Genomic DNA, 11,258 nt, shown 5'->3' on the forward strand with positions numbered 1-11,258 from the left:
GGCTAACTAATGCTGCACTGTGCCGTCCCTGCCTCTGGCCCCACTGAGCCCTCCACCAAGTCTGGGCATGGGGACACATGCTTGTAATCACAGCACTGGAGGCTGAAAATAGGAGGATCACTAAAAGTTTGAGCTGCATAGTGAGACCTTGCACCAAATACACACACACACACACACACACACACACACACACACACACACAAAGCTGGATAATTGGTGTCACCAATTCAAAAAGTATTGCACATAGTCCCTGCCCAGGAAAACTAGAAATGCTTTAAAATTTTATATCACCTATATGAAAGAAACATAACTGTTTCTTTGGGATTTCCCAATTGTGACTATGGTCTCAAAATATTTCCATATTACAAATAACAAATTGGGAAGCTGAAATAAATGTTTCCAAACTATCAAAAAAATCTTTTTTGGCGGTCTGGGGATGTAGCTCTGTTTGCCCTTGTGACCAAAACTACCCTTCCTCTTAGGGACCTCACCATGCACGTACATGGATAGAGTCCAATCAGATTCTGTGCATCCTCTCTGGTGGACACGGTATTTGCTATCCACCACAGGTTATGCCAGGGAATGTTTACCCTGATCCTAGTACCTGGCAGGTGGGCTGCAATATTCTTGAAGGTTGCCCTCTGCCAGGGATTAAGGTTGCATAGGGACAGATGGTGCCCAGATCAAGCCATCAGACCCAAGTGCAAACTCCATGTGTGAGTGTCCGTGCTGGTCTATCTAATACCCCATGCCCAACATTGTGCCTGCTTTGCCTGCTCTGTGCCCAGTAGGCCTCTTCTTCTTCATTCCAACCTTCCTGGGGCCACCTTGTGTCCATCCCTTCCAGCCGGCTCTAGGCACTCTGCAGACAAGATAGGAAGCATGAATTGTGTGCTTCAGTCACCAGCTACTGTGTACTTTACTTTAGTGATAATGGAAATTAAAAACTAAAACAACAGTATGAATTTAATTGAGAAGTAAGAGAAAAGAGTAAGGGGCTTTAGCTTAAGGAGCTGATAAAGACCAAGCTGATCCCTTAGAAAAGCAAAGCAAAGGAAGATGGGGGAAGGACTCCAGCTGGAGGTGCTGGAGAAGTACACTGTGATGAAGAAGATTAGACCGGTCCATTCGGAAAAGAATGAAGACCAGATTATGGGCTGTTGTGGCTGATTGGGGTCTGCTCAATTGATCTCTCAAGTTCCAGTTTGGAGCTGAGCGTGGGATGATGCCTCACAACTCCCTGGGCCATTTGGTTCCTGTGGGGTGATTGCTCTTGCATGGGACAGCCTCAACCTGTCTTTCAAGGCTCTGCTAGAATCCAGGTGACTTTATTTTTAGGGCTAGGAAGACTTCTAGGACTAGCTGGATGTGGTTGTAAGTCTCCTACTGTGGTGTCCTTAGTCTTGAAGGATTATGAGATAAGCTAGGTAAATTTAGGGCTCATAGACCTTGTTTTGCCAACTTTTAGACTGACTGTCTCAGTTACTGTTTTCTCATTGCTGAGACAAATACCCGACACTGAAAATGAAGGAAAGAAAGGTTTATTATTTAGCTCACAGTTCCTGGAGGTTTCAGTCCATACTCTGCTGGCTCCAAGGCAGAGTAGCACATGGCAGAGAGCAGCCTTTCATGGTGGCAGCAAAGAGCAGAGAGCAAAGGGGAGGGCAGCAGCTCAGAGAGCTAGCTAGCCTCTCTCCCCTCCTTACACTGTACTACAAATTGCCTGCCCCAGGACAGGTGCTGTATCCACACCCACAATAATTAATCACAAACTCCAAAAGCCACCCCATGACTACACGAGGCTTTGGAGGGAAACCTGTACACAAACCGTAACACTGATATTAACTAAATGACTGGTGTGCCCATAGGCAGCGCTCAGGAGGATTTGACCTAGAGTTTTACAAATCTATTTTACTTTTAGTTACCTATGAGGTATTTGTAGGCCCAACTGAAGATTCATGATTTTCAGCTAAAACCACTTTTAAGTTTCTGTCTAGCTTAGATGAAAACACAAATCATGCTTACAATGAGTAACAAGAACCCAGGAGTGTGTCTTCTGTCCACATAGTGGCCTCTGACTAAGCTGCTACCAGTGATTCCTTCATCTGAGTTAAAGGCTGTTATATTTACATTCAGAATTGATATCACCCAATATAAGTAGTAAAATGCATGATTACAACTTACAATTTTAATTTTGTTTTGGTTGTTTTTTGAGACACTCTGTAGTTCGGGCTGGCCTTGAACTCACACTGATCCTCCTGCCTTAGCCTGCCAAGTGCTAAAAATTTAACTTCTTAAATACCAAGTGAGAAACACAACAAGGGTCTGTGAGATAGCTCAGCAGACTAAGTGCCTGCTAGTCAAGTGCAGTGTCAGGTCCTCAACACCACATGCCACACCGGCTCTACCCCCAGGCATGCTGAGCCCACCACCCAGACCAGGTATGGTGGCGCATGCCTGTAATCCCCGTGCTGGGGAGGCTGAAAACAAGAGGATCACTATGAGTCTGAGCTGTTCAGTGAGACCCTGTACCAAATATATTAAAACACACACACACACACACACACAGAATGATTGCAAAAGGAAAAAGCTTTACCTTTTAAAACATTTAACATCCTTTTCCCTATTTATTTATTTATTTATTTATTTATTTATTTATTTTTGGTACCAGGGCCCAGGCCCATGGGTTGGCATGCTAGGCATGAACTTTTTTTTACTCAGGCCCTTGCTCTTGCCAGGCAAGTGTTTATTCTACTGAACCATCTCCTCAGCCCAGCATGGACTTTTTTTAAAAGTTCTTTTTGAGACATAGTCTAGCTATGTCGCTCAGGGTGACCTTCAGCGTGTGATCCTCCTGCCTCAGAATCCACAGTAGCTGAGATTATAGGCCTCAGCTGCTGCACAAGGCTCCTCTTTTTTGAAATAGTGATTCTGAGTTTTCTTTTGCACCAGACCTGCGAATTATAATTATGTATCAGGGTCTGTCTGTTAGCTTGTTCTGTTTGTGATTTCTTGTGGTCTATTTTCTCATTCTGCAGAATTGTTCACCTCCCTACCCTCATGTATGCCTTAGGCAAGAGCTCAGGGTGTAGGGCACTGCACTCCCAGAGCCCTGCTTTTTTTCAAATTTTATTCCAATACTTGAACCCAGTCTTTGCACTGAGTTTCATTATCAACACCCTTTTTTATTATCATCATGATTTTTAATGTTGAGACAGGATCTGGCTAAATTGCTGAGTTACCCAGACTGGGCTCCAATTTGGAATTCTCTTTCATCACTTTCAGAGTGCTGGGATTTCAAGCGCAAGCCACCACCCCCGGCAGGGTATTCTTGTTCTTAAAGACAACTCCCAGATTGGTAAAGTCTTGGCGCCCCACATAAACCCCATCTTCCAGGGTCCCCACAGGGTCGATCTTGAGAGATGCGACCACGGATTTTTTTTCTTACACTTCATACAATAAGCCTGTGGCGTTCTTAAGACAGGTAGTAAGACCGGAAAAAAGAAAAAGGAAATCCACAAAAGGGAGTGCCATTTCAAAAACTAAAGGAAATCGCTGGCACGGGGTTGGGGGTGGGGGGAGAGAAGCCGGAAGCTGGGCAGAAGGAAGTGAGCGAGGACTCTGGGTCTTCAGCCGAAAGCGCCACTCGGTTACCACGCGGGACACCAGGGTTTCGGCGCGTCCCCTTTAAAGGGCGTGGTCGAGGGCGTGGCCCGGCCGAGGCCCGCTCTCCCAGGCTGCCCCGCGCGCGACGGCAGTTCGGCCACGTCCCTCGGCCACGTCGCGCCGTTCTCGCCATCTTCGCCGCTTCTTCTTTGGGCCACCGCTACCTGCTGAGCTGCCCAGCCCGGGGCCGCCGCGCCGACCTCCGCTTCCATCATGAACATCTTCCGGCTGACGGGGGACCTGTCCCACCTGGCGGCCATCGTCATCCTGCTGCTAAAGATCTGGAAGACGCGCTCGTGCGCCGGTGAGCGGCCGGGCGCGGGCCCGAGAGGCTGGGATACGGAGGACCCTGCTGCCCCGAAGCCCGCGAGGGCCTGACACACCCCCCTCAGGCGGCTGCGCGGGCGCCCGGGTCCGGCTGGGCGTCCGAGCAGCGCCGGGGTGTTGCAGCGTCGGGCCCCCTCAGCCCTCGGTCCGCCGGCGAACTTGACCCGTCAGGGCGCTGGCCGGACACAGCGCGGGGCTGGGGCTGTGTGAAAAGTTTGCGGTGGGAGCTGGAGTCCTGCAGGCGTGTCTGCTCTCCCCACACCCTCCAGTCTTTCCTGGTGCTCTTCCCGGGGCGAGATCCGGTTGGGGGACTCGCAAATCAATGAGACTGGCGGGAGGAGGATGGGCAGGACCGCGGCTGCCTGGGCCTGACGTGGCAACCAGGCCACCTGGGAGGGTGGGACGCCCCGGGGTGGAAAAGGAGGTCGTTCGGATTCCCACTCTACCCTTTCAAGGGCTGAGCTGTAGAACGTTGTGTCAGGTCTGTTCCTAGAATTATGTAGTTTTTTTCCCCCAAACCGCCTGGTCTAGGAATCCGGGGAGGGGCTGTGGGAGGTCTTTAAGTTAATTTTTTAGCGCTGTTCGTGGTGCTTTGCAAAGAGAATTCTGTGAGTGCCTTATAATAACGGGTTCTCGAAAAACTGCGGGACTACCGCTGAGCACTCATGCAGTTGCCTCCTACACGTCACCAGTGAGTTGGCCCCGGCCCTCCCCATGAGGGCATGCACATTTCCAGTCAGCGTTATTGGGGGTAGTGAAACGTACCTTTTTCAGGTAATAGTTGTGGAGTTCTACATTTTCTTAACTCTAAAAACTTAAGAATTTGCGAATTTTAAAATTATTTTTTAAAGCAAGATCTCTTGGGGCCGGGGAGATGGCTCAATGGAATAAGCGCTTCCCTGGCAAGCGCAAGGGCCTGAGTTCAATCCCCGGTTCCGGAAAACAAAAAACAAAAAACAAAAAACCAAGATCTCTTTTTAAATCTTATTTTTGAAGCTATGGCCACAGTGAAATAACTAGATGAATTCAAGAACTTAATTTTAGTCAGATGTGGTGTATGCCTGTATTCTCCGCACTCCAGAGGCTGAGGCAGGGTCAGGAAAGTTCAAGGCCAACCTGGACTACATATTAAGACCCTTTCTCAAAAAAAAAAAAAAAAAAAAACTTATTTTCAGAGATAACAAGAGATGAAAATCCTAAAGAACTTCCGTGGCAGAGATTCCATTTAGTTGATTTATGTACAGAAATAACATTTAAAGTGACCCCCTGTCTTTGACTGCTGTTGGCAGGGCTCATTCACCTGTCTCCCTGGAACATAGCTGAGATCCAGGAAGTCAGCAAAACCAAAAAAGACCTTTGAGCAGTCAAAATGGATTACAAAGTCCATGTATTGAAACCAGTGTGTCAGACTTGAAGGTGATCTCTCAATTTTTGAGAGTTCTGGGAGGCTTAAATGTATGATTTCCCCTGACAGTCACTTAATTGCAGCAATTCCAATAGTTAACATTTAAGCACTTGCTGTCTTAAATAGTCAGCTAAGTGCAGTCCTTGAAATAATCTTATGAAGTAGGTGCTATTGTCCCTATTCTGAGAAGGAAGGAATTGATTGTCAGGGAGTGAGCAAAGTGGTAATAGAGCCAAGATTTAAAATCTGTAATTGACAAAGATTTTAAAGAAATGTCTGCTTTATCTTAATTTTAGCTTGAATGTTTGGTGCCATTGTTAGGTCTTTTTTCCACTTAGATATGTTTTTTTTTTTTTTTTTTTTTTTTTTTTTTGGAAAAAGATAACCTTTTTTGTTTTTTTTTTTTTTTTTTTTTATTACTTGTTTGTTTATTGTGCTGGTGGGCCTTCACACTGAGCTGCATCACTAGCCCTTTTGGTTTTTATTTTGAGATGGGGTCAAGTCTTAGTGACTTCAATTTGCAATCCTCCTTCAACCTCCCACAGTGCTGGGATTACAGGTATGAACCTACACACCTATATCAGGTATTACTTTTTAAATCTATAGGTTTTCTTTTCAAGTCTTTCTTTCTTAAAATTTCTCCATATCCCCCCTGGCAGGTAATTAAGAGTTACAGTGTGTTATCTTTTAGACTTGTATCTTAGTGTGAGAACATGTTTGGGAGAACTAGTATAATTGAAGAAAATAGAATCCTAAGGGAACTTTGAATAACAAGGAAAAAGGAAAGGTTTTTGTTTTTTTTAAATATTCACTGTTTCCATTTGGAGACTCACTAAGAAAATATAAAGACTTCAACTAAAATGCTAAGAAGATAAATAGGTGAGTTAAGTTTGTATTTCCCAAGTATTCATTAGGGATTTTTAAACTATTGTCATTCTCAAATTAGGATGATTTTCATTCTGGTACAGGATTTTTCCTGGCTTGTAAAAAAATAAAAATCATCAAGATCATTTATTCAGAATTAAATGATAAATTTGACCAGCTGTACTGTGTTTCCATTCTAAATTATAAAAGTTGTTTAGAGGCTTTTGAAAGAGTAAGAACTTGATAAGAGTTTCTCAAATAACTGGAATAGGAGACATGTACATCCAGGTTGTGTGTCTCATCTTGAAAATGCTAGTATTGAGGTTCATTTCAAGATTTTAGTACCTGTGTTGAATAGGCTTGCAGCCTGAGAACCATAGTCCTTTTTTTTCCCTAAATGTGAGGAATGAGGGAGAATAATGAGGAACTGGAGATTATTTTCCTGAAAGTCTTAATTCCACAACAGATACCATTATGGACCTGTTTTAAAGTGAAGCTTGTGTGTTGATCTTATTTTAATCTTCATTCTCTTGTGCGTGTATCTGCCATTATCACTGCAGAGGGGTACCAAAAAAAGAAGTGTAAATGTCTCCTGAACTACCATTGCAGCTTGATCATCCATAGTAGGCTCAAGTTGTCACTCTTTTTCTTAAGCCCTGGCATGGTTAACTCCGGGGCAACAAGCTATGGTTTGTAGATGAAGTGCTTCCTATGTATAGTTTTTCTGGAGGCTTAAGTGCTATCTGCTGAGTTTAAGTGACTAGTGGAGTCTTCTAGAATCCATGACCTCCATGTTCCCCTGGACTGTCTCCTCTTCTAGGTGGTGTTATTCAGGCTGTACACTACTCAATCTACTCAACAACGTAACAGACATGACAAGAGCAAACTATCTCAGTGTTTCACATAATTGGATAGTTTGTATCTTTGAAGTAAATGGAAAACACTTCATCTTTGTTATACTGAGCGCTTCTAAATGCTTTCACATCATGTTCCCAGCTGTCTTGCTTCTGTCCACTTTCATGCCAGTCTCTTTATTTATTTATTTATTTTTGGCGCAACCAGGGATTGAACTCCGGCCCTTGCACTTGCCAGGGAAGCACTTATTCCACTGAGCCATCTCCCCGTCCCCTATGACAGTTTCTTGAGTAACTCTTGTTCTCAGGCATTTATTCACTATCCACTGTGTCAAAAACATAGAGATATAATTGAGAGCGGCAGCTGGGAATAATTAAGTTTTCTGCTCTCAAGAAAGCTGCAGTGATATAATGTATATTTAGCATATGCAAGACCATAGGCCTTATCCCCATCATTGAAGAGAAAAAAAAAAAATCAGTTGAAATAGCAAGGCATACATGAAAAGATAAAATTATGCCCGGGGTGGTAGAATTTGCCTGTAATCCCAGCTACTCAGGAGCTTGAGGTAAGATGATCAGGACATCAAGGACAGCCTGGGCAACTTAGCAAGACCTAGAAGTGGAAAATAAATTCTGTGGGTATAACACAGAAAGAAAGATCACAGTGATGTTGCCTTTGACCTCCAAGGAGTATATAAGGCCTCTGCAAGTAAACGTAATAAACTGAGAACTAATCTATAGCATATGTGACAGGTTAATTTCCATAATGGAGTCTTCCTACAAAGGAAAACAACATGACAGAAAAGTGTACAAAGTTGGCATTTTACAGAAGAGTAATAAAAGACCATTTAAGCATGATAGAATATCCAGCTTTACTAGAAGTTTGGTATTTATATATTAAAATGGCACCACCATAGCCTTATTTGCTCACTGAAAAGGACAAAGTTTTTTTTTTTTTCAGAAACAGGGATTGAACTCAGGTGCTTGTGCTTACCAGGCAGGTGCTTATTCTACTGAGCCATCTCCCTGGCCCCAGAACAAAGTTTTTAAAAGAGGTTTATAATCCACAATATAGGCAGGTGTCTATAGAGAAAAGGGCATTACCATCTGATATTGATGGATATGAAAGTTTACACAACCTTTCTAGGATAAATTTGGCAATATTTATCAAAATTTAAAATGTTCATGACTTGTCCCAACAATTCTAGGGAATCAATTATAGAATTATCACATATGAACATATATGGATATAAAATATCACTGTACAAAACACTACACAGAGACAGAGATGTTTATGCAGACGTTACAATCAAATTTATAAGTAACCCAAATCCATTAATGAAATAGGTGCACAAATTTTGGTTTGTCTGCACTATGGAACGCTATGTGGCCATTATAAAGAATGAGCCACAGCTAGGGCCTGTTAGTAGCAGGGAAAGATGGGTCTGAGGTGTTATGTTTGCAAAGTAAGTTGTAAAGCATAAGTTTGGCCTCACTTTAAAGGGTTAAATGTATGCGCTACACACACAAACACATGCACTAGTAAAGGGGCTTTAGCTGGGTGTAGTGGTACACACCTATAATTTTAATGTATACTCTGGAAGGCTGAGGCAGGAGAATCTTGAGTTTGAGCCTAGCCTGGGCAACTTACTGACTTAGCAAGACCCTCTTAAAATAAAAAAAGGCTAAGGATGTAGTTCTGTATGAAGGCCCTGGGTACTATCCCCAGAACTGGGGGAAAAGAAAAACTAAAAAGTCTTGGGAAGTAGTACATGCCTGTAATCCCAGAGCTGGATAGGCTGAGACAGAACAATCACTACAAGTCTGAGCTGTGTACTGAGACCCTGTACCAAATAAATAAATAAATATTTTTTTAAAAGGCTTGGGAAGATATGCATAAAGTGGAGTTTTTGAAAGGGCTGTTGGGAATGCCTTTTCACTTTCCATTCCATATTTTTCAGCTCACTTAAATTTTTTTAAATAATTAGCATAAAAATAAATAAGCATGGATTTAAGAAATGTGAAAAAAATGACAAAGCAGTATATAGTAAGCTGTCCTTTCTCAGACATTCACACTGGCTGGTGTAGTATAAAGCACTTGAATCTTTTCTCTTTTCATCAAAGTTTGTATAATTTGTCCCACTTGAAAGATGCAAAAAATGGGCAAGGGCAGATATAATGGGTCCCAGCTCCCCCTGTGCCTCACTGACTTTGTACCCCGATCCTCTGTGTCCAAAACTTCATTTTTCCTGTCACTTTCTACAGTAGGGAGAAGCTCCTTATTATAGGGCAGTTCTTAATCATCCAGCTGTAGATTTCAGGGAAAAGTCATGGATTTAGGGAAGGAGATCCAGCTGTTCTGAGACTGGGTAGGAGCAACTGCTGCCATGTGCTCTTTGCTTGTGGCCTCATGAGCCTGTAGTACTTGATTGTATCCCTGCTGTTATGGGAGAAAATCCTTGAACTCTCATGGTTGGTTGAGGAACCTGTTCTGTGAACCAGTAGGAATGTAAGAAATGCAACTTAACCTGTGTATTCAAATGCATAGTTGTGGATTTTTATAAACTTCACTTACCCCATGGGAAGAAGTAAGACAATGTTAAGTTTAATAAATTATTTCCTTAATGTCATAGTAAATTAAGTGATACTGATATTAAGTGATATTAATATCACTTAGTAGCAAGTGATACTCCTTAATATGGATATTTGGTGCTTTTGGTATTGGAACATCAGTTTTTGAAATGTTTGCAGTGAGTATTCTGTTAGTGCTTGTTACCTGATAGCCTTAGTGTGTTTTGGTTTAAAAAGAGAAAGGTAGTTGATGGAGATGTAGCTCAGTGGTAGAGCATTTGCCCAGCATGCATGAGGCCTGGATTCATTCCCCCGAACCAAACCCAGAAAAATAAAAACAGGGAGGTAGCCATTCTGGCTTAGTAGGAGAGATTCTGTACCAAGTCCAAGTGATTCTTGTCCCTGCCCTTCCTTCAGCTGAGATCCCTGCATTCCTGGGAAGGAAGGAATATTTTATTTATTTATTTATTTATTTTTGTATTTTAGGGAAGGGTCTACAGGGTGTTCAGGGTCTCACTACTAGATTGGACTCAGTGATCCATCTGTTTACAGCTTCCCAAGAGCTGGGATTACAGGCAGATGCCACCACGCCCAGTCTCAATTGCTGTCTCAGCGCACCCTAGGGGCGGGGCTGGCTCAGCAGGCCCTGGGACTGAACCCCTGACCCCTGCCTACTTGCAGGCACTTTAATCCACTGAACTATTTGACCAGCCCTAGGAATATTTGCTGTTTTAAGGAAAAAGCCATTATTTGCTAATTTGGATCCAAGCCAGGGAGAAGTGTGAAGGAACTAAGCACCCTCCCATTCCCAGCTGATCATTCTACACTATGGGACATCCTGCCTGTTCTTCTCACTGTCCTGTGGTAAACCCAGGGCTTTCTCACCCTCTAGCTGCTATTAAATTAGGCAGAGCCAGACAACTGTCTATTTATAGACACACACACACACACACACACACACACACACACACACACACAATAGGACCAGGAGATTCTTTAGCAGTGTTATCCCAAAATACCACACTGAGAATTTGCTCTGTGACATGAAGATAAAGTGAACCCCACTTTCTTTTGTCCTTGTGTTCATTCATTCAGTGACTATTTTCTGGACCCTGCTGTGTGTCAAGCCATTGCCCAGCACAGGCTGTGGAATAAGGACAACCTCTGCCTTTAGAGATCTCTGTGTCAGGTAGGGGTTTGGAGGAGGGAGCCGCAGGGACCAGATTTTTGTAAGGCTGTACGAGGAGCTAGAGCAGCAGCCAGCATGGAGAGTTCCGATTATGTGACTGCTGAATGCATCAATAGCGCCAAGAGCCTATCACAGAGAAGACCTAGGGTTTCTAAGAGGGATGATCAGGGCATTATATGATGGTCTTTGCTGTTTTGTATATGAATGCTGAAAATAAGGACAAAAATCTGCCTGACTTCCAAAACTGTCCTTCATGACAAAATTTGCCCAAATTAGAAATTTTTCTCAGGGCATCAAAAGTATGTGAACTATCTGCTCCCTTGCTTTCTTTCCTCGTCTGGGCTCTCATCAGCTTTTAGCATCTGCTTCATTGTTTTTTGTG

General features: G+C 43.3%; 1 protein-coding gene across 1 annotated transcript in view; it reads left to right on the forward strand.

Moving 5' to 3' along the window:
• Positions 1-3,739: 3,739 nt before the first annotated feature.
• Positions 3,740-11,258, forward strand: part of Kdelr2 (KDEL endoplasmic reticulum protein retention receptor 2) — a 20,577-nt gene continuing 13,058 nt past the window's right edge. Inside the window, exon 1 of the mRNA XM_004629621.3 lies at positions 3,740-3,970. Coding sequence (XP_004629678.1) covers positions 3,880-3,970 — 91 coding nt within the window. The 5' untranslated portion in view covers positions 3,740-3,879. The remainder of the gene's footprint in view (positions 3,971-11,258) is intronic.

This window comes from Octodon degus, unplaced genomic scaffold, assembly GCF_000260255.1.
Source record: "Octodon degus isolate 3935 unplaced genomic scaffold, OctDeg1.0 scaffold00031, whole genome shotgun sequence".
In the NCBI taxonomy this organism is placed as follows: Eukaryota; Metazoa; Chordata; class Mammalia; order Rodentia; family Octodontidae; genus Octodon; species Octodon degus.